General features: G+C 31.3%; 2 protein-coding genes and 1 pseudogene across 2 annotated transcripts; 1 reads left to right on the plus strand and 2 right to left on the minus strand.

The window, feature by feature from the left end:
* Positions 1-4,404: 4,404 nt before the first annotated feature.
* On the minus strand, positions 4,405-7,504 carry LOC120579993 (uncharacterized; annotated as a pseudogene).
* A 4,634-nt stretch (positions 7,505-12,138) lies between these two features.
* LOC11423855 (guanosine deaminase) lies at positions 12,139-15,380 on the minus strand. Its single transcript, XM_003609851.4, has 5 exons — positions 15,228-15,380; positions 14,790-14,849; positions 13,831-14,021; positions 12,682-12,786; positions 12,139-12,590 (listed from the first exon to the last, which is right to left on the minus strand). Exons 1-5 carry the CDS (start codon positions 15,241-15,243, stop codon positions 12,402-12,404), a joined length of 561 nt encoding a protein of 186 aa, XP_003609899.1. The 5' UTR covers positions 15,244-15,380; the 3' UTR covers positions 12,139-12,401.
* A 7,970-nt stretch (positions 15,381-23,350) lies between these two features.
* Positions 23,351-24,091, plus strand: LOC11423858 (uncharacterized). The gene has a single exon (XM_003609854.4). It carries the CDS (start codon positions 23,686-23,688, stop codon positions 23,926-23,928), a length of 243 nt encoding a protein of 80 aa, XP_003609902.1. The 5' UTR covers positions 23,351-23,685; the 3' UTR covers positions 23,929-24,091.
* The last annotated feature ends 3,882 nt before the right edge of the window (positions 24,092-27,973 follow it).

Here is a 27,973-nt window from a genome sequence, read left to right on the forward strand (position 1 = left end):
GAGAAACATATCTGCACCATCCTTATAGAAAAGAGAAATAATTATACTTCTTCCATATGATAAGAATCAAATTTTGGTTTAGTTCTCAACTAAATAAGTCATCTCAAGTGCTATTTAATTAAGAGTTTAAGTCTCAAGGAGACAATTGAAGTTGCAACTATTATTTCCATTTTGCTGAATACACGATCAATTAAATTTCTGTATATAAAAAGGGATGAATCGACCGCATTAAAGGGAGATTTATAAAAGAGATTTCTAAAATTCAAGGTGTTAGAGTATACGATCTTATAGAAGGAAGGAAAAGAGAACTTTGAATCAAAACAAAAGGGAAAAAATAAGTGTACGATGTTATAAAACTAAACTAACATCAAAATTTTGAGGCATCTTCATTCATAAACAAATTAAACTCCCCTGCCACAAACAAAAATCATAGTAAATAAATAACAGGTAAAAAGGAAGGAAATAAAAAGAGTGATTAACAACAATAAAAAAAAACTATAAGGTGATTAACAACAATAGTAAGTAAGAAGGTTCATAACCAAAAGGAAAGAAAGAGATAACAAAGTCATGTACATACAATTGTAGGAAGTAAGAATGATTTACCCCAAGTTAACAACTTCATTCCATGAAGAAATGTCCTATTTTTTTTTGAGTAAAAATGGTTGACAATACATGCATGATAACTCATTTCAACAAGTATGAAACTATCTCTTTGTGCCAAATATGAAACTATAGCATGATTTAGTATAACATTCTTTTATACGTGGTTGTAATGAAACTACTGATCTCATCCATAGTTTTTTTCTTCAATATCTTTCAAAAGTATTCAGCAATTACACAACAGAACTAGCAATTACACAATTTCAAAAGTTCAATAAGCAGCAGAACTTGTATTCAGCAGTATTACAGCAACAACAACAAAACTTGTATTCAACAATTACACAATTTCAATAAGAAATCTCAACAAATATAAACAGGGATGAATCAAGGACATCAATTAAACAGCGATTACAAATATAAACAGGGATGAATCAAACCCTAAAACCCCCAATTTCAATCTCACCCTCAATGTGAATCTCAATCCTGTTTGGTTAAACTACCTGTTTTTGTTCTCCACGCCGTTCCAATTTGGTTTCGTCGTCGCGTTTCTCATTGTACGTATTAAAGAAAGATTTATAGACGAGAGAAAACATGAGATCAAGAATTTACAAACCTGATGAAGAACGGCGGCGGCGGTTACCAGTGTGAAGGAAGGAAGACGTGTTTTTGAGAGATTGAGAAGATGAGAGCGCCGGCCGTTTCCTGCGTGCGTAGAAGAATGAAGGAAGGAAGAGGAATGAACGGCGCATAGAAGAATGAAGCAAGGAAGAGGAAAAATGAATCTTTCTAGGGTTTGAGTAGAAATGTCTAAAATACCCTTGTTTTGTTTTTAAAACCAAGGACCATCTTGTATTTTCACTAACGATACCAAGGACCCACCGAAAATTTGCCAGGGTTACTGCAATTTGCCAGGGGTTTGCTCCTGGCAAATGGTTCAATTTGTAATTGCAATTTACCAGGGGGCTTCCCTGGCGTTACTCCTGGCAAATTTGCCAGAAGCATCAGCTCCTGGCATTATTCCATGGCAAAATACAACTTTTCTTGTAGTGTTTTAATTATTTTATCATATGTAATATTGTAAATGGTAGACAAACTCTTATTTTTAATATAACTATCTGTTTAAAAAAAAAGTGTAGGAGACTGTGATTTTAATACACACACTTTCAACAAGAGAGAATCTTTTCACATGCTAACAAGTGTATAACTGGTAAAAAAAAACTTAAAGAGAGAGTTTTATGTTCAAAAGATAATTTTTTAGACGTTTTAGAAGTTGGTTTTTTAATAAATATCCTAATGACACTTGTTAACATTTTCCTTAATATTTTTTTTAGAGGTACATTTTTCTTACTGTTTTTTGAGAGGATTTTTCTTAATGTTATTAACTAGAAAATATATTATATTCCTAGTTATATAAAAAATATGATTTATTTGCCAAATAAATTGTCCTTGAATAAAAAAAAATCGTCCATAGATAACTCTTTAATTCAAATTACTATTTTTTTGCTAATTTGTTTTGATGCAGGGGAGAGGGAAAAAAAGAAAAAAGATTAGGAAAGAAAAAAGATAGGTTAAACTGGACGAAAGGTGGTTCCCATAAAATCAACAATCAAAATAGTTAAAAGAGGAATTGAAACACCCTTTGATTTAGCTTTGATAACCGGCGCACACAACTATTACATTCCCTTAAGAAATGATTGGAAGACAAGAGTCAAAGGTGAGTTGTTGGAACTCATTCCTTGATCAAAGTCAAAGCCGATTGACAATCTGATTCATATAATATTAATTTTACTAATTAGTATTATATATATCATTCTTAAATCAATATATTTTACTTTGTATTTATCATAGTAGTAAATACACAAGTAACATTATCCGTGTGAGCTTACCGATGCTCTTCATCAGATCACCAATGCACGCCGATTACAATACTCGTCAATCATAATAGCCACCAAAAGACTTTTCCCATTTTTATCGTAAACAAAACTATTGAACACCCTTCCAAAAAAAAAAAAAACCATTGCACACTTTTAACAATATACATTTAAAAAGTTGCAGTCAAAGAGTAGAGAAAAAGAGAAAAAGAGAAAATTCAAAGAGTAGAGAACTTAAGTTGTATTGTTCAAGTGCGAATAATTCATACGACCGAGTATTTTAGACCAAGTAAACACGCATGGACCAGCTCCTAGCTAGTTCATAGATATATCTTAGGATTCAAAAGACATATAAAGAAACAATTGTTCAACAAAAATTTGCACAACCAAGTATCAGAATCGATTATCCAATTAAAATTTGGTAGCTTATAGCTCTTGAACATAACAATATTCTAGCAATATATACTAAAATCAACATGGAGAATTTATCAGATGATTTATTGATAGAGATATGGAGTCGTGTTTCGTACAAGACAGCAGTGAGTTGCAAATCCATCTCAAAGCGTTTCTTAGCTTTAATCTCACAGCTCCAATTCATTGAACGATCAATTCTTCATCACCATACTTTGCTCCAACAAATGAAAGAACAAGAAAACCAGAAAAAATGGCACTTCAATTTTATCTCAAAGCGTAAACTTCTCATTTCGTTCTCACCAAATCTCAATCTTTCTACTCCTGAAAATCAAATTTCATTGTGTTTTCTTGGCCGAAAATTCGATCCTAAACTTGACAATATAACAAGAAAAAAACATGTCTTATATTCGAGAATTGTCGGATTTTCAAATGGCTTGTTTCTCTGCAAGAAAACCACACGTGGTAGAGTCTACCATGTATGCAACATCCTCACAAAAGATTGGATCAAACTTCCACTCCCTCCACCGCCGGGAACCGGTCACAATAAACGTGACCGTGTACTAGAAGGCTTTGTTTGTGAACCTTATTATAGCATCGGAGAAAGCACAAAGAAAGTATCTTTCAACCATCACAGGTTCAGGGTAGTTCGTTTTCCTTGTTTTGAAGGAACAATTAGTGAGATTCTTTGGGGTATAACAAAGTCCGAATTTGAAATGGTTGTTTTCTCTTCGGAAACTGGACAATGGAGCAAAAAAAATGTGTCCTGCCCAAATGGTTTAAGCTTTACACGACCTGCCATTTTGCCGTACGTTGTTGCACATGAAAACATTTTGTATTTCATGGGAAAAACTAGTATTCTAGTGTATGACCCTTTCAACAATGATGAAAAATGTGAAATCATTAATTTTCCTAGTGATGCATCAGCAAATGATATTCTATTTAATGGTCATGTTGGTGTGTGTCGTGGAAAATTTCGAATGGCTTGTTTTTGTACTCTTCGATGCTTTGTGAAGGTGTGGGAATTGGAACAGGATTATAGTTGGAGTTTGTTGCACGTGACTTGTTTTCCTCCCATACCAGTGAGGGATTGTATTGTAGATGAGTTGTTGATGACTGGGGGAAGGAATGAAATTGTTGATATGGGGACTCAAGTGAGAGCTATTCATCCTTATGATGGTGATGTTGTGTTCTTACAACGTGCTCATAGAATTTTTGTTGGAAACTTGAAGACTAACGAGATTGAGGGTGTTGGTTATGGGATTCATGGGTTTCAATCGTTGCAAATGATTTCACTTGATCTTCCATTGTGGCCAACTCCAATTCCATCCATACCATAGCATAAAATAACATGGGTTATGCAGACAGAATTTGTATGTGTAGTTAGTAGCATTAGTATATGTCAAGATATATGTATTCAAACATGCAAGTTTAATTTTGTTGACTTGCAGCTTAATTTGTCGACAATAATTCCAACCAACTCCAAAATAATTTATCTATGCTACATGACTGAGGCAGTACTGCTCAAGTGAGTGAAGAAAGTGCTGCATCTAATGCTGCCTTGATTATAGCTTCACACACAACATCTATAAAGGAAAGGTTTTTCTTTTTCTTTGAGTCTGAGGGTTTCGTAGTTGAAACATTAGAAGAAAAACACAATCCCTCATGCAATGAAAGAGGAAATGGTTGGTAGTTGTTTGAAGAAATAGGCATTTGGAATTTGAAGAAGCTATTAGAGGGTTGGGTTAAGTCCAATGTTATAGTGGAACGCGATGATGCAGATGAATAGAAACATTTGTAGAATGCATTATTAGCTATCAATTTATAGTATAGAATAACTATTATTAGTTTGGAACTAATCATGCATAGCACAAACCAAATACTACTTTTGTAGTAGTAAATGTTGTAAAAATTCTAGAATATAACCCCATGTCTGTAAAGAGGAAACTTATGTACAAATTGTATTCAAGTCTTCGAGATGGAATGTTAGTAACATTGAGGGCTTCACAACATGGTATTTGTCCTCCTAAAAAATGTTAATTACTTACTACTTGGTTGCCTCTTGTCTCATGCAACTAAACATTCCACCAGTACTTTCTAATAGTGGTATTAGAGCTGCATTCGGTCATTTAGTAGGCATAGCAAAACAATTTCTCTTGTCAGCATCTATATTTTTTTTTTAAACTATCTATTCTACAATAGAAATACTACTATCCTACTAAATTAAAAGATGAGTCTTTTGACCCTCGTAAGTTCAAGTTTAACTAATGTTGTAGGGTTATGGCTATAAGACTCAAGTTCATATAGAGCACACAAGTCCAAACGATAAATAAAATGGAGACATGCGGCATCTAAGAAGAAAAATAAGTTTGTTGGAGTAAAAATTAGTCCATGTCAAAAGTCTTCAACAAAACTTACAAAGACTCTCAAGCAACTAATTTGAGGAGCATGAATGAAAATCGAAACATGTAAGTTATTTTAAGACATTTTTTTAATCAATATATCACTTATTTTAGGACGGATGGAGTAATAGTTAAGTAAGATGCATGTTCCTTAAAAAGAAAAAGTAAGGATGCATAATGCATAGTATAAACCAATGCATTTCCTGTAGTAAACGGCATGAAATTCTAGAATGGTTCACTTTACTATCATTAATCTTGACATTAATAGTAAGGTCAATATTAATGAAGGTTCTTCAATATCAGAATGGTTGTGAGGTTTTGAAGTGGGGGAAAAGATAAGAATCACGTCATCAATTTGCTACAAATTAAAGAAAGATGTGGAAAAAGAACAAATTAACGAATTACTACCTGCTTAGGAACTGGACATGATATGGTGTTGTTCCCAATCCCATATTGCAACGATAGTAGGCCCGGGGACAGTATGGGTTAACTCAGATGCTCGATCATCCTCCATTATAATTTGTTTATTGATTTTATTAGGTGATGAAGATTGTTGGTTCTGCTGCTGCTGCTGCTGCTGCATCGTCTCCACTAATAACTTATTCTGAAGAAGTGCATAGTGTTGTTGAGTTACTTGATTTAACATAGATCTTCAAATCTGATTCTCCTTCTTCACCTCTTCTACCTTACTTTCCAGCCACCCCAACTGAATTAAGTCCACTCATAAAAATAAAAAATAAAAATATTAATTGGTTCAGCATCAATTCAAAATTAAGCACATATTATAAGAAAATAATTGTATAACTATAACCTATATCAGTTTAAGCTATATATATGAGGGTTAGGCTGGTCTTGATTATTCATTGGAAGCTCTTCTGAATTACTATTCAGACTCAAACTGAGACCACTACATCCTATTCCTACCTGCACATACTAAATTATTATTCAAAAGCAATAATCAATATACTAATTAGGAGGCATGCAGTGAATTATAAATATACTAATTAATTACATGGATGGAAATTAACTCACAGAATTTTTATCATATAGCCTTTCATCAACTTGTACTAGTTTTTGCAGTGCAACTTTCCCTTCAATTTTTGTAGCAACAATATATGAATGATGGATGCAGCCTTCCTACCGAACTATATAATTAAAGGGTGTGTACAAGGACTCTTAATTTCTTAAGTCGTTTTACTTTGTTATCAAGAAATTAAATTTTCCACGTAAGATATATAAAGTCACCTAGCTAGTTCAATTAGTGGTAGACTCAAGAGGATATATAGCGACTAGTTAGAGCGGAAGACGTTGCCAAGGTGATTAAATACTAAAAAAAAAACTAGTTTTATATCATAATTTAAAATTGAACACGAAACGTATATATATACTCGTTAAAATGAGGTGTTTGATGTTCGAACTCCAATCTCTATATATAGTAATGTATTGTCCCTGTCAACTAGTTATGTTCAGGGGATAAGATATTTGATTTTGAACCTAAGACTTCATAATTAAAGAGACTGAAAAAAGTATGTATATATATATTCTCAATCACCTTTTAGTGTGTAAAATTGGAGTTTAAAGATGGATCCTCATCAGTAATTTTAATAAAATATTGAATTTGTAAATTAGAAAGAAAAAAAAGATAAAAAAAATGTGGCATTACTCTAAAAAATGTGATTTAGGGTCCACCTTAATTAGACTCTTTTTTGGAGGTTCTTATCAAAAACTTCATAGACATCACCTATAAATTGTTATAGTAGATAATTTCACACAATTAAAAAATGATGTAAATAAAATAAAAAAGATAATAATTTTACCAAATTAGTTGATTTTATTATGATAAATGCAAAGTGTAAATAATAGCTTGGAAGTTATGCACATATATAGTACTACTATTGATTAAAGAGTATAAATAGAAAAGGTACTGATAATTAATATTACGTTGAAAATAAAATCAAAAGTGACGTGAGTTTATAATGGTTTTGCCATTTCGTTTATTTAAAAAAAAAAACCAAAAGTGACAATTATACTATATTGTAGGATAATTTTTATTGGGAAATGTTAAGTTAAGAAGTTTAAAAAGGAAATTTTATCTTGGAAATGATGTAATTTAACACATTGAAAGTTTAAAAATTAAATTTATCTACATAAAACTTGTAAATTATTTCTATATTTGAATCTTTAACTAGTGCCCTAAGGACATTAGTTAACAAGACCCATTTTTATTTTACAAATGTGACGATTATTACAAATGTGATAATTTTATTTTACACAAATATCTAGTGAACAGCGTACTCTATTTTTTAATTGGACAAAGATGGACGTATTTGTGTAGCAGGTTTAGCCATGCATCAGTTGTCTTGAGATTAAATTAAAGTATAGAAAGCAATTCATGATTCATCTCTTAAGTCAACCAAAGAAGCTGCTACGTACCATTCAACAAAATCAATGGGTAGACTTAATTCGTTTCCTTTCATCCCATGTAAAGGACATAAAGGAGAAGACGACAATAGTAATTGCATTATTACAGGAAGTGTGCATTTACTTAAACGGTGACATTTAATTTTGGGATGAATTCGTGAAGCAAAACTTCGCTCAAAATAGCATGGCTCTATATATAGATATGTATGGGTCAAAGTTCGAATACCAAACAGACCGCTTATTTATTTTGAAAGATGAATTTTTTAGTGTTATTTGAAAAAATAAATAAATAGAGAAATGGTTGTATAAAAGAAAGTGACAGATAAGTGATTTGCTTGTAACAAGCGGCAGTGACTTGGTATTTCGAAAGAGTTTACTAATAGTACTAACGATGGAAAGGGACAATAGAACATGGACATTGTTTCAAAGTCATATATCTGATACCAATCAATCCATGGAAAAGGAACAAATAACGGTGCTGGTAGTAATTTGGTAAAGGAAAGCTGCTCTAATGGCCATCTTCACATCAGACCAGACCACTTCAACTTTGACTTTAGACTACAAAAACAAACTTGACTAAGTCTTCCAAATTATTGTTGTTTTATGTTCTCAATGACATCAATTTATTTATATTTTAATTTTATCTATAAATTATTATTGTGTAGATGACTTTCGAATCGTTATATCTTTCAATACATATATGTGAATTGTTAATAGTCTTGGTTTATGAATATTTTAGGGTGAGGGGATGGTGCCTTAATCCAAGGTTGGGAAGACCTTTGGGCTCAAAGAGCACTTACAAAAGTATTTACATTGACCTCCCTCTAAAAGCATTAGTAGGGCTCAAACCCGAGTAATAAGATAAATTGACCATCTTAGTTTATGTGAATTGTTAATAGTCGATAGCTAATAAGATGAGTATGTTAAGTTTAAAGAATATGTATGTTTCTTGTGATCAACATTAACCATCTATTCAACTAAATTGATAACATTTTTACACATGATTAATTAGATATTGTAGGTGTAAAAAAAAATTGATGTCTAAAACAATTTCATCTTAATTAGATTTAACAAGCATTGATGTTTATATTCACATTTAAAAATATACCACTTTGAAAAGAAAATCTATCAATATATATATCAACAAGCATCGTAACTGTGTAATTAATTATGTTTAGTTGTTCTAGTTCGGTCACTCTCCCAATTGAGGAAGTGCCTTCTAGTTCACATCACATCTGGATTGGGGGATTTCTCATAGTGGGTGTTGCTGCACATGCAGCCTTCTGGAGTTTGTAATGGTATAACTGCAAAACTAAGATGGCTTCCATCCTCACACGGTTCGAGTTGGAAATAAATGAGATCGACAAAGGTTGATGTTTGGGAATCGACTCCAACAACTTTTGGCAACTGAAGATGATATTCTTCACCAATCTCTTCTCTAGATTCTTTCAACAGAAACAAAGGATCTCTTCTCGATTAGCTTTCAACAACTCAGATTTCAATGCAAATGCGGCCAATGAGTTCCATGGTTTTTCGACTATGTGACTGTGTATCGTTGCTAACTATGTTTCTTGCTACCTGCTGGTAATCGAAGGATGCTTATGTGTTCGAGGTGTTTGTTGGGGTCTCCCACTCCCGTAGGTGTTTCAAGCTTTGGTGGTTTCTCTAAGGCTTTAAGATACATAATATGCGATATTCCGGTGAACGGTCCACGAATGGTGGTGATCCCGCTCGAGGAGGATTTCTTAGTACGTCGAGGTGGTGGTTGAGTGTGGCTAATGTATCATCATGAGCAATGGAGACGGAGGTCTACGAGGAGGAACCCTAACTGCGTTGAAGTGGCATCACTAATTAACAACAACGATGAATGAAATTTTAGGAGGGGAGAGCTTTGCGGGGTTTATTTTTTTCACAAGACAAAAAATATATTTCTAATTTTGTGGAACTTGTATTGGAGGAAGATTTTGATAAATGTTTCAAAAAATAACTATTTATTTATTATTCTCTAAAAAAACACAATCAAAAAATTTAAAAAGTTTCTCTATTTTCTTCTATTGTCAATCTCTAAAACTCTACTCTTTATTCCCCTCCAAACTCCTAAAATTTGAAAAAATTATACTCCTCTAACAACCATTTGGTATTTTTGTATCAAAACAAACATTTGGTATTTACACACCAAGGATATAAGCTGTATATGTGTGATCGATAAACTTTGGTTTTCATTTGTATAAAATAAAATAAAATAAAAATTGACAATTACGGCTGGGCTAAACATATATGTAACAATAAAGAAATACACGCTAATCGTAGCGATAACTTTAGAACTTCCATTGATCTTTCATATGATATTTTCATGTGCAGCTAAATCTCTTTTACTTCTATATAATTAAGCAACTTGTATCATTTTAAATGACAAACATAAGCTTTCATAGAAAAAAATTAAAATAAAATCAAACAATGGGTTTTTTGTCCTAGCTGAATAAGACTTAAACGAGTTTAATCACAAAGATATTTTCAAAAAGAATATCACTTTACAAAAATATTTATTTTTTGCAAATTTTTGTCAAATTTTTTTAATATACGAACATGTCTATAAGAATCAAATGTTAGAGAAAGTTTTTTATTTTATTTTTTTTAAGGAAAATATTAGAGAAAGTTGATGGCTCATTTTGTTACAACTAGCAATTGTTGAAGTTACAAATAGATTCCGATAAATAAAAAGTCCAAATAAAACAACTAAAACTTTTATTTTGGTAAAATAATGCATAATTCTTAATTTCATTGAACAGAATTATTTAATAGTATTATTTTAGTCACACCAAAAACATAGTGTTCAATCTACCTCCAGGTAAAACAAGCATTTTACTAAAAAAAAATATATAAAAGGTATAACAAGTTTTTTTTTAGGAACGTAGAACAAGCCATGTGCAACATAATACAAAATCTAAAATCATTGTAGTTTAGTAAAGTAAAACTTGTTAATTGAATGTATATATCATTCACATTATAAACTTGATGATTTTTGAAAAGGAAGAAAGAAACAAGGATGTCTTTTCAGACTCTTTTGTAAGGGAGTCTATAACAAAGTCGTTATTTTTTTTTTTTTATAAAATAACAAACTTCACTCTATTATTGTGAGATGTATATAAAAATATTTTTAATTAGTAAAAATCATAGCTCAACTGGCAAAATGCCGAAATTGTTAGGCCGGATGCCATGACCGGAGTTCGAACCCCGATACCTCCACTTGTGTGTGTGTGAATTTATAATGACTTTGTCATTTCGTCTATCTATCCAAAAAAAAAAATCATAATTGGATGTTTGAGCCGGTTGGAAAACGTACAACAACCTATCAACATGCAATTATATTGTGCTATTATTTTACCAACATTTCACATTTTACAAGGTCGTAAAATTGGTATAAATAACAAACTTCACTCTATTATTGTGAGATGTATATAAAAATTCTTTTAATCAAGAAGCATCATAATTGGATGCTTGGATCGGTTGAAAAATGCACAATAACTTATAAGTATACAATTATATTATGATATTATTTTACAAACATTTCACATTTTGTAAGGTTGTAAATATGAAACATAGAACATGAGTTTTAATTCTTTCAAAATAAAACATGAGTTTAAACCAATGGTTCAAGTTAATAGAAAAAAGCACCAGAGTTAATGAAGAAGGTGAGGTATGACATGATTGTATGTGGACAATTGTAAATATTCTCTTTTTTAATTATGGTAGATCTAGACCATTAATCTTATTTGATGGTAAAAATTAAATGGTCCACCGGTGAACCACTTGTTTGATGGTTCACCCTAGAATCCATCTATTTTTTACAATAAAATGTAAAAAAAGAAAAAAAAAAAATTAAATTTTTATGAATAATGAAATGATATATTTTTTTATGAAATGATATTTTCTAAAATACAAATAACTTTTTATTTCATAAAAATGATAGTTAATTTATAAATTTTTGAAGTAAGAGTACCGGTACACTTTAAATTGTGGGTGTACCGTAGAAGTTTCCATAAAAAAAAGGATTATTACGGATATATTAAGGAAAAAATTGTAAAACGAATCATTCTCGTTAAAATATTGCTTAATAAAATAGATACAAAGTTGCATAACTTTTCAAAATAGAGTACTAAAAGACAAGGCAGAATGAGTTGATAAATTGTAGTGCAACTTCTGGTATCCAATTAAACATCAACTGATGCAATTTCAATACCACCAATTTCCCCCAATTTGCTGCTAGAAGTAGAATCACAATGATAATAAGAAAATATACAATCCACTTTCACCCACGTTATTTCGAATGAAAGAGAACTCATCCAACATAGAAGATAACCTCTAGTTTTTTTTATATCTTTGCATTGGGAAACCCCTAAGGAATGTTTGTTTGAACATCATGAAAATGTGACTTCAGGAAAAAATAGAAGGTTTCATTTAACATCAGTGGGAATGACATGATAAAGAAGGGAATGCATTTGATATCTTCCCATGTGAAAATGTGAATTAGAACGGGTTGACAATCAGATAGTGATTATCTGATGCAATCCAAATTGTAGCGTGTACCTTGTGATACTTAAATGAGATCAATCCGATATCAACAATTACAGTAATTCAAATGAAGCCAACGCTTTATGGCTAATTGTCATCATGTATGAAAGAAAAAAAATGAAATCTAATACATTTGGAATTTCGCCTTTGTTTTCTCGAAAACCTCTTCTGCAATGACGGCCTCATTACCATCAGCTCTTTTAATTTCCAATGTTGCTTTCTGATAGAATCCAGTACCTCGCAATGCATCTGCAATAAAATCATCAAACCCAATAGCAATTGCTGCTTCTGCCTTCGCCCCATAAACCAATCTCTGTTTGAAAAAGAATATTGTAATAAGTTATGCTTAAAACTGGACAATGTTGATACAGATGAGAAACATAGGAAAATCAGGTAATTCCAACCTTAATTCGGGAAAGGTGGATTGCACCAAAGCACATGGGGCAAGGTTCACAAGAAGCATATATTTCACAATCTGAAAGTTCTATCTGCTTAAGCTTCTTACAAGCCTGTAAATTGAAAGTGCTGCATCAATTTTTGTTTACCGTTTCATAAAGTTAATGAATTAAATATAGGCATACAGAGTAAAACATATATGGTTTTTAGAGTTTATTTTGGCATTAGATTGTAAGAGCTTATAAAGTCTGTGTGATAGCCTTTCTAAAAACTAAAAAGTCTAGAGTGATAAAGGATAATGCTGGGAATCAAATCCATATCCGACCATTAACCTATTGTTCAAAGTGGTGATGATATGTTAAATTCTGTTAGCAATTATTTCTTTTTCAACAGTTCAATGCTGCAGAATTTTAATCTAAGCGATATCTAGATATTAAAATTTAAACCCATTAAGTACCCTATTGCAAGCATAGTCTCCTATTATGTGTATCCTAGAATGATGGCAAATCTTTCAGCAGTATATATATATATATATATATATATATATATATATATATATATAGCAATTTCAACAACTAACAGTTTTTGCCACTTAGATCACTGAAACTATAGGAGACCAAAAGATTCAAATTGATTAATGTAGCAGTTCACATCTCAAAACTAGGTATCAACTATCAAGACTCAAGAGAGTCAAATCCCTTATCATTTTTTTGCATAGAAGAAACCCAACATATGTTCAAGACCCTTATTTGACCAATGTAACCTTCAAATTGATCATTTTACATACTGTTTTAGTGGGAGTAAAGGGGGCAGGCACGGTGTCCCTAAAAATAATATTAATTAGTGGCTAGACAGTTGCTCTTAATAAGTTTTAAACTAATAGAGTTAACCAAAGTTTGAGTGGTATCTTTAGAAGCACTGCCTGTTATGTTGATGGTTTGAATCTTTCAATCAAGTCAAAATATGAACATTTACATGAATTAAGTATTGCTTTGAAAAAATCAATTATCAAATGGGGCAGGATGTATCCATCTTGTGCAACGATGAATGCTATTTCAGTTAGAAAAACAAATGCAATAAAGAATACCAATACTTCCTAATAGAAAAATTGGATTTTCCATGCTGTATGAGAAAGCTACAGTTATTTATGATCTTACCTCTCTTATTGCCGTGACCTCTGCATGAGCAGTTGGATCAGTAAAATTCAGAACCATGTTGTGACAGCTAGCAACTACTTCATCATTGTGAACAATAACAGCACCAAAAGGGCCTCCATCTCCACAATCTACTCCTTTGTATGCTTCTTCGACTGCTCTTCTTAAAAATTTGTGGTCTCTATCTTGCACAGCTAATTAAGCAATGACAACAGCAGGATACAATTGATAAGAAGCCAGCACATTACCGAGCAGATAAAACAAAAACTCCATATTGCTGTTCTTAAACCATGGTGAATATAGAAAGATAATACAAGTCTTTGCTTATAAAGCCAATTGTTTGCTAATTTGAATCCTAAATTTCAGGATAGTATTAAATGAAATGACATGAGTAATACTCTGAAACATGGTCATCAACATCCTATGATACAAGTGAATCATATCTCAATTCCATACAAAACTAAAACTAATCAATATGAATCTCTTATCTCTTTTGAACACGAATCTCGTCTTGTCTCCCGATGCATTACCCGATTCACCATGATGAGTACCGGTTTACTCAAATGAACCACTACCTAAACTTAGTGTAGTCAGCCACTTTTTTTTTTTTTTTTCTTTCTTTCAATTTTGTATATCCAAACATGTTTCTTTAATTTTTATATGCCGCTTGTTTTTACTTAAAAAATAATATATTTGTATCGGTTTAACGACAAATGTTAGTAATAAGTTGTTATGTTTGTTTTTCTCTCCGTCCCAATATGAAACTAGGACCTCCAATTCATTATCCCTTAGCTCAAACTAGTTGAGCTACCCAACCACCCCATTTGTATCGGTCATGTATGTTACGATTCATGATAAGATTTAATTCAGAATTCAGAAAGTAGATCTTTTCGTTCTCGAATCGATACCCATACTCCGAAATAAGTAAACCTAAAAAAAGGTGAATTATACAGAAGCATTACCTTCCTGATGACCAGCAAATGCAGTAGCTACTGAAACGGTTCCATCCTTAGTTTCTACCACTGAAATAATTAAAAAAAAAATAAAAAAATCACAATTAAGCAAATAGAATATTGTGAAATTCTACAGAAAACTTGTCAGCTAGGTTTGAATTTGAAGGATCCAGATGAAGCACCACAAATCCAATCTTCCACAAGTTTATAATATACTTGAAATTACAAGATTTTAGGGTATAATTAAGGTTCTGCGATTAATAATAAATAAGATCAACACATAACATAACATGGTTGAGAAAATGTGTTGCAGGAAAATTCCAAAATAAATTGCGTATAAAAGTTAATCAAAAGTGATGATCATAGAAATCAGAAAAAATAAAAATAAAAATAAAAATATTGGAATCAGGTTAAAGAAAAAGTGAATAAAGAGTGATAGTGAAATACCGTTAACTTCTTCCATTGAGAGCGTTGTTGGTTGGAAATCGAGAAGGTTTGGTTTGGTTTAGAAAGAAGAACGATGGAATGAAATGAATAAATAAAAGAGGGATGGTGAAGAGAATAGAGTCCACGAAAATAGTAACAGAATAATAGTTACGGAAATAAATCATTATTATATAACTAAATATTCGGCATGTGAGTTTCGATGCAAATTCAAATAAAATAAAGGTCGTGATATGTATTGTATGTACACAAAAAATATATATATTATATAAAATAAAGTTCGTGATTAACACTAAAATAAAAAAGGTAGTGATGGGGTTGCCGTGAACTTGATGTTGAACAAAATCTGTGATAGAGAACCAAAGCAAAGCAAAGCAAAAAGAAAGTTTATGAGTTGTCCTACATAGTAGTGGTTAACGTCCTCTCTATATTCATAATTCTTTCTAATTATTCCATTTAAAGAGATAATATCATAATAAAACCTAAAAATAATTAATGATGGGTTATTATCTATTTTTTTGTACATAGCAAAGATCATAACTCCATTAGGTTCAAAAAGATCTCAATACTCATTAATCCCTAATAAATGCACTTGTTGATCCCTTGTTAAAGAGGTGTTTGCATGTCCTCGTGAGCTTAACTCAGTGGGTATAGATAATGTATAAAATATGCAAAAAAGAAATAGATGTTTACATGATATAAGTTGAACTACGACTTTATGAATCAATTAGTTTTTTTTTATCAATTAAACTAACTCAAAAAAAATAGTTAAAAATACAAAGGAACAAAAGCAAAATGAGATTGATTAATATGAAATGAAATTAAGGGTAAGTAAATGGAAAAACAAATTTTCCTTGTTTTTTTTTTTTTTTTGTCTTTAGTCCAAAAAAACGATGAAAGTATTTATCAGGGTTGGACAATCTCAAAGCTAAGTAATTGTTAATAAGGAACACGAGAATGAAAGTATTAAGCATTCACCTATTAAAGATCAACAATAGTTAATGAAAGTATTTATCGATCATTTATTATAGAAGTTTTTACATCGACATCAACAACTGAAATAGGAGTACGAGTTTATAAGTGAGTTCGTTTCTAACCAATTAAGTTAACTCACATAATTTTTTTCTTAAAAAAATAAAATATTAAAATCAATCTCAAAACTCAACAACTGTCAATAAAAATATTTATCGATCACCTATTAAAAAAGTCTTTATATCAACTACAGCAGTTGAACTACAAACTTGCGAATGAATCAAATACTTATTAATAAAGCCAACTCACATGAACTTTAAATAAAATAAAATAACAAAAGCAAAAGGAGATAGATGAATGTGAAATGAAATTGAGGGTAAGTAAATATGAAAACGAACCTTCCTTGTTTCTTTTTATATTTTTTTGTCTTTATTCTAAAAAAATAATATAGTTATGACTTTATGAACATGCTATAGTTATGGTTGTTAAAATGGGTATGGTTGTTGAAATATAATAATGTTGGATTGTTATTAACTTGCTAAAACAAAATAGTATAAGGTCGGATTTTCTTCACAAAAATAACAATAATTAGTAAGATGTATTTTTTAAAAATTATAAAGAATGAGATATAAATTTTTGAATGAGTAGTTTGATGGATTTGATCTTATCTTTGTTTGTGACTCACTCATTACACACGTTACTCTACCGCCCAATTCTATGCGTGTTTCCTAGGTAACTTTATTTGGTACGTTTCAATAAGAATATACCAAAAAAATCATTAACTGCAAAGATAAATGAAAGTATATAGTCTAGAAGTCACAGCTCAGCTGACAAATGCCAAAATTGTAAGGTCAGACGTCGTGATCTGGGTTTAAACCCGAAACCTCACAGTTGTGTGTGAGTTTTAATTTCAGTGAATTACCATTTCATCTAAGACAAAAAAAAAATGAAACTATACATATTCATTTAATGATATTGAAAAGTTTACAATTTTATGATGGTGAAAAAATACAATTTTATTTTGGTCTGATATAGAGTAAAGCCTCCATCTCCGTTGTCTTGTAAACATAATTTAGTTGGTAGATGAAATGAGGTAGCATTTCACGTGGGAGAGTATAAAACTTTTCCACCATAGGACAGTTCACTTTAATCATTAGGATCAATGGAAGAACACAATCTTATCATATTCTTCCAACACTATATTATTTTCTAACACCTTCCACCACCCTTCTCTCTCCTTCTTCTCTACCACCAGCAACATCTAACAACATGTAATAATCTGCAACGCAAAATTAAAAAGTTTGGAGAAGGTGGGATCGAGCCACCATTTGAATAGGTTCATAGTGTTCATCTTACCCATCTTTTCTGCAATAACAATTAAAGTTTTAAATATCAATTGCTAAAATTAATTAAAAAGTTAAATGAACGTCATTTTAAGTATATCCAGTTTACTTGCACACCCCTAATTTTAACTACTGTTAAAGTCTTCCTTTACTTGTTGTTTATTGAATTCAAGGGTTCAGCCTTGAAGCTTTACTGGTAATCATTCCCATATCAATTGTTGGCATGTTCTTTTTCTGGCAATTTTTTTTCCAACTATGAGGCCCGTTGTTTGTGCCCATCACCGCCATCCCTTTTCCCGCCGACCACTGCTTCCGCCATCCCTATGTTGTTTGCCACCGCATGACTAGTTTAAAATACTTCCTAATCTTTTTGTTTCTAATTATCAATACAAACATTTTCTGCAATAGGGCGTAATTTTTAAGGGTAGAAGAATTCAGTCTCAAAGTTCAAGCTATTATCCTAAAATGAGCTGATGGTATTGAGGATTTATAAAAAAAATTGAAAATTTTTTGGATCTCAAATTTATTTGACGTCTTACTTTGGCATTTCTTTAAAAAATGAAAGAAGCAGGTTGTGGAGAGGGTAAAATCGCGGCATGGCCTCTGGTGAGGGTGAATCTTGCAAAGGCATGTTTGTGGTTGTAGACATGCAAGAATGGCAATACGACAAGGAACAGCGTTGCGAAGAAAACATGAGAGGATTCACATTCGGTAGTGTGTTTGATGTTGCTGGTGATGAGAAGAAGGAGAGAGAATGGTGGTGGAAGGTGTAAAAGAAATAATCTAATGTTAAAAATGTATGATAAGATTGTGTTCTCAGATTAATCTAATGGCTAAAATAAATTTTTTTATGGTGGAAAAGTTTTATACCTTTCCATGAGAAATGCATGAAATGATGTCAGTTGAAGATATTAACGAGTACAAATTCATTACTACGTAGACTAGTTCACTTTTTTTATATGGGTCTTGTTATCTGTGGCATTTAGCATGCACAAGTTTTTTTTTTCACCATAGATTTTAACATGGTCTTTCCATACTATATTTTTCTTTATTGGCTTCAACCTCATAAGAGAGTGCGATAGGACATAGTAGTGCAGGTGGGTTGCCGATCAATCTTCTAATCCAATCTAATCCTCTTAGAATCTATTATTAAGCAAAAACAAATCATTATGAGCTTGTTTTCACATTCCACATAAATCCTCTATGATAACAGAACAACTTTTTAAGATCTAAAAAATGTAAATCCAGAACATGTATTGGAAAAAGTCAACGAAATGGAAATTAACAGATTGAAAAATGTAGACGAATCAAAAATTAATGGCTTCAAATCGAATCCTCCACCACCGTCGGCGCCGAAGATCTTGCTTGTTGAACGAAACTCCATCACCTTCAAGATTCAATAGATCTTGTTCTCTGTCACGAAATCTCTCTATTAATCCACTTTTTGCGTTTTGGACACCTTCGCCAGAGAGCCACCGTCCACCGCCGGTTCCAAGGACCCTGGTCATCTTCTCCCTTTCATTTTCTGGGCAACTTATCTTTTTTTTTTTTTTATGATTTTTGTTATCAAGTTTTAATGGAAAAGAACCGTACATTTTACTGATATAGCAATACAGGGAAAAATGTTCATCTATTTTTTAATGTAGGGGTTAATCTATCATGTAAAAAAACAGTTGAAGATTGAATAAGAGCGTGAATAAATCAAAAGGGGGATTTTGATACTAAACTGTCCATGGGTAAGAATTAAACGAATTGAAACTTTGATTTTAAACAGCTTCAATTGAAGAACATGTGAATTTGTTGTGAATGGAGGAGAAGATGATGACAAAGAAGAGGATGATGATGAAATTGGAACTTTTGGAATTGAGATAATGAAGATTAAAGAACTCTTTTCTTTATTTTTGATTTTTTTTTTTTTTATAAAAATAAAATTTAACAGGTACAAAAGCATAGACATAGAGTCTTCTTTCATGTAACCAAAAAAAAAAGCATAGACATAGAGAGAGAAAGCCATGAAATTTTTTGATCAAGTGTTGAGAGGCCGATGTAATATGGTGTTCTTAATATGATCTAATGGTGCACCAAAAACTTGTGCATGGTGCACAAATTTGTAGTTTGTGAATAAAACTAGAAGTTTATCATAGAAAATAACAAAACTTTAACTTTAAAAAGTTTAATAAAGTTGAATGCACAACTTTTAAGACAATTATTTTTATTTTAAATTTCTTAGTATATGTCCTTAGGGCACATGTTAACATTTACCTTTTTATATATACAAAATGTTAAAGAGTGTCACATGTGCACTCCTTAGCATACCATAAATGAAAGGGTCTTGCTAAATTTATCACTTTTCATCATTTTCCAATGCTATATTTCTAATTTTATCCCCTTATCCAATGTCCCAAGGACAATGGTTAGCATTCTCCTAAATGAAAATACAACTTTTTTTCTTTGAGATCAAATAACATAGTAGTTGGAAATTCACGTTTTTAAGATGAATAAGTGAGGTGTTTGAGGTTCGAACTCCGATTCGGAACAATGAAAATACAACTTTTAATATACAATAGTATGAAAGTATATTTTATTCATAAAAAAAAAAAAAAAAAGTGTGTATGTATTTTTCTTATTAAAAATAGTGAATATTTTCTATCAAAATTCCAAAATTCAAAATTTATTAATAAAACTATTTTTATTAATCACAATGGATGCTATTATTTTATTGAAGTTCAAAAAAGTTAACTTGGACTTAATTTATGATATAAGCACTATAATTTGTATTTGTTGGGGGGTATGGGTGATTAAATTTGCGAGTGATTATGTTTCAGACAATCTATGAATAGATAAAACATGGTTAAACTGTACTTTTCAACTCTTAAGTTTTAAAATGTTGCAATTTTGACCCCCTATTAAAAAAAAAGGGTCTTGTTAACGAATGCCCTCGAGGCACTCTTTAAACATTCCTAATGAAGAAGTTATTCTTTAAAATAATTAAAGACTTCAATTTCCAATGCAATAAATGCACAAACTTTCATAAAATCTTACCATTTTAGGTGCTTAAAGAGTGCCCCCGGGGCACTCGTTAACATTTCCCTAAAAAAATTATAATTTTTGCCCATTTCGTCACAAAATTGGTGAGAAGACGCCACATGTCCCAAAAAAGGGGCCATAATCACAACTTTTTGAGAAGATAAGGGGTCAAAAGATCATATTTCCCTTATGTTAGGGGGTCAAAAGAACATATTTCCCTAAACATGAGGTCACTTTTGTCATTTTCTTTCATTAGGGGCCAAAATTGCAACTTTTTAAAACTTAAGGGGTGAAAATTGGACTTTAGCCATAAAATATTGAATACATAAGATAGAATAGAAGACCTATATACCTAGTGTCTTAAAGTTTTAGATGGAGATATGGTGTCTCTCTCTTGTGGCCTTGAAGCATTTTGGTAGGTTGTTTCTTCAATGACCCTGAACTTCTCAACAAGTGATATCAGAGCCATGGTGCCTGATGGGGGAGCATGAGTGGGTCATCTACTGGATTCTCATGCGCCTTTTTGATTTCCAAAATATCCTCGTTCAAATTGTATAATCTCACATAAAGACCTTCAACTCATAGCCAGTAAATTTTCTAAAAGTTTCATCTTTTAATTTCATGAGATTAACCACAAAAGAATGAGAAGAGATTTAAATGGAGGTTCAAATCTCGTGTCCACAAGTTGAATCACAACACTATGCGCCCCCACGCATTGGACAGAGTCAGAGGCCATCCAGAAATCAAGTTTTCCAAACCTCCTCTTTTGTACATGATAATATTTAAGTCACACTCAACACATATGAACATGCATTTTGAAGAACCATAATCCTCAGCCATCAATTATTACCGGAAATTTACCAAATCGCAAGTGGCTTTTTAGAGGATTATTATATATAGTTGTACACCAACGGTATCTAACTTTTTCCCTTTAAAATGAGATTAATGAAAAAGTAAAAAGAAAACAATACAACAAATAATATGATTAGTGAATAAGAGCAATAAAATACCTTTAACAATAACAATGAATGATATATAAAGAGTAAAGATATCGTGCCTTGTATTTGATCAAGTTCAATTGTACGAAATATACGTATACCAACTGTACCCTCTATTGAAGATCCCTTAAGAATTAAGATCTCATAAAGTTAAGACAGCTTGATATATAGCACAAATATCAGCCTTAGCTTCACCACTAACGGTTATGGCTAGCTGCCTCTGCATAAAGATAAATAAAATGAACATATATTAACCAAAATACGATATATATACATATACTATACTAATTAAAGCTGAAAAGGAGGTCCTCAAAGCTTCCTTTGGAATTTTTTTTTTATTACTTCTAAGTCTTTACCTTTATCCTTTTTGATAAATCTATACGGTACAATGTACAAAGTACACGGTCCAACTTTAGATGTTCAAAAGAATTTGATTTAAGTATTATTATAAGCACATTTTTTAATGCTTCTTAGGCATAGTTGCATTCCTAGCTAATTAAGGATGAAAAGAGCTAAGATTAAATTCCCCCTATGCATGTGAACAGAATAATCACAGAGAATTGATATAGGGCTGTGCACAACTTTCGTTGGACTACAACAACAAGCAAATATTATTTCCTTAATTACATGCATATTATTAATAGACATTATGAATTTTATTCGAATATTAAGTTTTCTTTATAAAACATTTCAATTGTTCGATTGAAAATGAGAAAGAACATAGAAATACGGGACCCTGTTGCATTTCATTTTTTCATTCCCATGAAATATAATCAAACCTTCGTTAAATAAAGGCATTGCGTGTAAAATAGAAAACTTACACAAAAGATATTGGCTCTAGAAATGCTCTGTTTAGCAACAAAGGTAAAAGTAAAATGCAAAGAATTCAATAAATCCTATGCACGAATTAATTATATATAGGATAATGTTTCATGTACACACTTTTTTTCATACACACATTGTACCACTTTACTGAATGTTATGCATGGATTATATATAGGTCAAAGATTCAAAAATGAAAATAATTTTTAGTAAGTTTTATGTAGAAAATTTTATTTTTTAAAATTTTAATGCGTTGAATGCGCCATTCTTAAAACAAATTTACACTTTAGACTTTTAACAAGTTTTTTAAGAGCACTTGTTATCATTTTTCATATGCAATCGAGTAACATGATAACACATGATCCAATGAATCTTACATAAGTTTTGATAACATCTTAAAACTTGATTTAGATCTAACTCAATCATATAAAATCGACATGAAACATAAGCATTACCTCCACTTACAAACCTATAATGTTTAGACTTTATCTCATTGGAATCTTAACAATTCAAACCGCCAAACTATATCTTGTTGAATAAGTTACATATAGTAATAGTAGTACTAAGTTAATTGATGAAAAATTCCATAGAATTATTCACATTTAATATTACGACAGACCTTCTAATCTTGTTGGTGAAGTAGTTAGTTACTCTAGGGTTCCGAGAAAGAGGAAACCAGGAAAGGAATAAAAAAAGCTCACAGAAATTTGAGATGAAAAGTGAGAAAGACATACATTCAACAAAGTTAGGAGCAGAAGCATTAATCTAATTCCGTAGGCACTATTATATTTTATTTATATAAAGAAGGCATCTTTTGTGTGGGGGAAACAAAAGCAAAGCTGGGTGGGTAGTAGTAGTGTTGCAAGGAAAAAGGGAAGAACCGCAGCAGGTTAAGTCAAAATACAAGATGAGATGAGAGGACAACAAAACTAGTACCTTTTTTTTCCCTCTAAAGTTTTACAACCATGATAAATCAACAACTATTTTTATTAGCCATTTCAAGGAATCTTGATCGTTTCATTTAGCTGAGTAATTATTATTATTTATCAGAAATTAAAGAAAAGCTTTACCAAATTAATCTTATTAACCAGGGATGTATTTCCATTATCATAAAATACTCATATTTTTGTTGCATTGCATGTGGCATATTCACTTTCTTTCCTGTAGGCTATAAATATGCACTGCTATTCCAAGCTTGCTACTACCATAATACCAACTAAAAGAAGATACCTCACATAATAATATAGGTTAGCTTAGAGGTCAAGTAATCTTCCAAAAATCATATCTTATAGTGATAATATGGGAGGCAAGAAGTCCTCTTCCTTTTGTGGTATGTTGAAGTCTTGTTTCTCAAGTGGAGGAAGCAGTAGGGATGATTATTACTATTATGATGATGATGGCAGTAGCAGAAGGATATTTGCAAGTGATGAAGACAGAGGTCGTTGGGTTGCTGAGCCTGGTATTGACAAGAAAGCTTCTGCTTTCATTGCTAGATTCTATGCCAACCGAGCCACTGATTCTGAGCAACAAATTGCTTCTTGAAATTTCATTTTAACTTCTTCATTCTTGTTTTTCCTACCAATAATCCCCCTCCCCAAATGTAAAATATAATGTTTTCTTTATTTGGTTGTAGTCAGTTTTATAATAATTTACTGCAGTTGTTCTTGATCATCGTTTGATTATATATGATGGTGGTCTAGTTCTTTCTTTTCCCTTTGATATTGCATGTATTGTAGCACTCGCACACAAAGAGATGGATAGGGTACTAATATGATTACAATGACATTGAATATCAAAATAATTAAGTTACAAGAAATTATATAACAAAAACTAAATAGATTAGACTAAACTATAAATATAAACCCTCAATATAACTTAAACCCAATATTTTATTATGTAACAACTCCGTCTTGTTTTATTTTGGTTAGCTTTTTTTATGTTAAGGAAATATTTAGGGTTTAGGTTATTTAAGACATATCTAGCAATTTCTAGTAAGCACATCACATGAATGAAATTAACTTTGCAGTCATATAGCTAGATCATTTGGTGTCTACCTTATAACGTTCTACTTTTCTAGTGCGAATCTGTAACTTTGGTATACCTACAGAAAAAGCACTGGATTCCCTTTCCTTTGTGTCAATATTTCAGCTTTTGGGACAACAGTAACCCTCATTGTTCTCGTATTTATCCGATTATTAGACTATAGTTAGTTAGAGAAGCTTGGTTAAGAGTTAGTTAGAGTTAGTTACACAACTAAACATTATATATAGGAACACTAATGCATCATTTCTACTACCTTTTATCAAATCTAGTTTACTCTATTATGAGTCACTATGGATATCTCCCACATGAATACACCTATGCTCTCTTTCTAGCTGATCACTATGATCTTTATCCTTAGGATTCCATAATTACTAACACCGGTTACCTGTTATGGAGCACTACACAACAAAGGGAAAGAAAAGTTAACGATCTCTTTTATCTAAAGTAGGTATCAACACACCAAACGAAAATCTTAAAGAGATGCCATAAGTATATGGGTTTTTCTCATTTCACCCTTTCACGCCAAACATTATTGAGTTTGATCATGTGTCACGGGGTGAACTTCTATATTTGGTCTTACTTGTCATAATTGATTATTCTATATCATATTAATTTTTTATATTAGAATTGATGTGTGGATATTTTTGTGGACGGTCCAAATCGATGAAGTTTGATGATATATTATTCTTTTATATTGAGACTAACTTATCATTACAAAATTAAATTTCGATATGAGAAGTATCCATGAGAGACTTGGCTTATGGATGTACAATGTTGAGTCTTAGATCAGTTGATTTATATTCTTACCATGTTCCTTCATTTTAAGTATCTTTTCTTATGAAATTATATTCCTTGGTCCTTTTGTCAAAAATAAATATTATTGTTAAATAGTTTGTGGGATTGGTGTTATTTTTCAAATATAAGTTGAACATAGAAAAAGTACAGTCAAAAGTTCAAACTCCCAACAGTAGGATGCTAATTTGGAAACTGACTACAGTACAATTTTGTTAATTTGGAAAGCAGAATACATTTTGGTTCGAGTAGTGATATTTGAACATCTATTTGAAACAACTTTTGTGACAATCTCTTTTTTCTCTCTTTCTATTGGTCAAAAATAATAGAGAGAGAGAGAGAGAGAAAAAAAGTAAGAGAGGGAATAAGAGTATAATGTGAGTATGTGAGAGAAAGTTGTCAAAAAGTTGTCATAAAGTGATTGTACAAATATCATTTCTCTTTTGATTCTGCCTAATTATATACATGAGCAAATATTCTTACAATTTGTTGTTTGTGTCAAGAATATGTTAATTACTTTTACATGCATAAATCCTGTGGGGTATAAATATGCATATTGCCTAATCTATTTCTAAGCCCAAATTAGAAGAAAATTCAAGTTCAAAAGAGAGTCAAGAACTTGTATCTTGACATGGTCAACTAGAAATCTTAATAACGGGAGGGGCAATACAAATGTGGTGTAGTGTGAGTGCCAAACATTACTGTTACATGCATAAAAGAAGTGTGAATTCTTGACTCACTTTGGAAACCATTGGTAAAGGTTGAATGGAATCATCAATAAATGTACATTAGAATGAGAAGGTACCATTTTAAATTGGAATATCATTCCTGCAGCATCTTGTACAAGAACCAATGTTTATCCTTTGAATCGCATGGCTTCTAAGTAGCACAAAGCTACTTTCAGTGTCGGGAATAACACTCAATTATATTTGTCACTTCTTGGTTCTTCTTACATCATTTCACCCAAAATTTTATGCTATATGTTTGGTAAACTATAGTACATATAACCAACAATTCACTTTTTCCCCACATGGAATGAATTTTTACTACTTTTATTGGAAATTTCTTAGAGGTGTATAGTTCTCTTGCTCAGCCTCAGATTATAACTTGGCCTGATAAAATAATTTGGATATTTTAGATAAACAACTTTAATCCAAGGTGAATCGGAGAGACATGATCCAGAGTTGGTGATGTGGGACGAAGAACGATAGTGCAATTCGGAGAGAAGATGTATTTGCAAAGTGCAAACACTTTAATACTCAAGTCAACATTTGATTAAATAGAGTGAGAGGTTTATCAAAATTGGTTGTGTGCCTTTCTTACGACACAAGTATCCTTATATAAATGGAGTTTCAAGTAAATTAAGGTAAATTCTATTGCAAGTGTTGAGAGATTGTCGATGCAATTAGTCGATCACCGTCTGATGATGATCATGTGATTGATTACTGGAAGGATACACTTTGGTATGTTGGCGGCACAACGTCTTAGTGTGTGCCTGTTTATCGATAATAAATAGCAAGGTTGCTTTTTTTCTTATGCTTGACTTTGAATGCAATCCATTTTTTCTTGATAAACTTGAATGGGGTCCTTTTGAAAAGGATAATGCATCAAAGTCATTATTTATCTATATTTACTTTTGTGCGCCTTACATTGTTTGTATCCGTTAGTAATTTGAATGAAAAGGGTCTTACTAATCGGTATAAACAATATATGCACAACAAAAGTGACTCAACACAAATCAAACAGAAAAACAGAATAAAACCAAAAAGAAAGGACAATTTTAGTGATGGAATAAATTTATATGGTTATTTTGGAGTGACAAAACAAATGTTGAGTACTTCTATACTATTTTTGTTGTTGTTGTTGTCGACAGAAATACATTCCCATACTATCAAATAGAATTATTTTCATTGTTGTGTTCACTCCCTTTTTAAGAGACTGTTGGCACATGAACATAATGAAAAGGAAGGTAACTTGTTTTGTTTTCTCTTAAGTTTCATTCTTTTAAGTGAAACTAAAAGGATACTATTTTTTGTTTATGTTTTGCCTTGCCTTATTCTATTTTAACACACAACAAATAAAGAACAGAATTCACATGTTCTATTCTATCCTGTCCAGCAATTATTTAACCTTTTTTTAATTATTTTTAAAAAAATTCAAAAATTGTGAATTACTTTTATTTTCTTTTTCCGCAATTTTATTTTATTTTTCCCTCAAACCTCATTTTTGTTAACTATACAACTGAACTAAGCTCACGAGCTCCCTTAAACCTTATTTTGTATATACTATATCATATATTTATTTATTTTTTAAATGAAAAAACGTTTCTCACCTTTTCTGGTCCCTTAAACCTTATTTGTATATATTGTATCATATATTTATTTATTTTTTAAATGAAAAAACATTTCTCACCTTTTCTGTTTTGGAATTAAAAACAAGTGTGTCTGGTTCCATAACAAACGTTTCTTTGTAGGTAAGCTTTTTTCATTCATCAAATCTCAACTATTCATTTTTTAAAAAAAATATTATTAATTGATTTTTTTTTAAAAAGAACGAAATACTACATACATAAATATTTTTAAAAAGTTATGTGAATTTAAAAATAAATGTTTACTCAAAAAGACACTTCCTGCTTTTTTATTTCCGGCACAGGTCGATACATATATATATATGTTCGAAAATTTTACTCGTAGTGACTTGAGCTCAAATACAGAGTTTCTTTAGCTTTTTTTAAAAATAAAAATAAAAAAAA

The sequence above is a fragment of the Medicago truncatula genome, chromosome 4 (genome assembly GCF_003473485.1).
Source record: "Medicago truncatula cultivar Jemalong A17 chromosome 4, MtrunA17r5.0-ANR, whole genome shotgun sequence".
Classification (NCBI taxonomy): domain Eukaryota; kingdom Viridiplantae; phylum Streptophyta; class Magnoliopsida; order Fabales; family Fabaceae; genus Medicago; species Medicago truncatula.

Coding starts and splice junctions, on each gene's coding strand:
- LOC11423858 (XM_003609854.4), top strand. CDS start 23,686: ATGGGAGGCAAGAAGTCCTCTTCCTTTTGTGGTATGTTGAAGTCTTGT.
- LOC11423855 (XM_003609851.4), bottom strand. Junction 12,787..13,830: donor AGGTCACGGCAATAAGAGAG/GTAAGATCATAA, acceptor TTCAATTTACAG/GCTTGTAAGAAGCTTAAGCA. Junction 12,591..12,681: donor TCCACCTTTCCCGAATTAAG/GTTGGAATTACC, acceptor TTTTTCAAACAG/AGATTGGTTTATGGGGCGAA.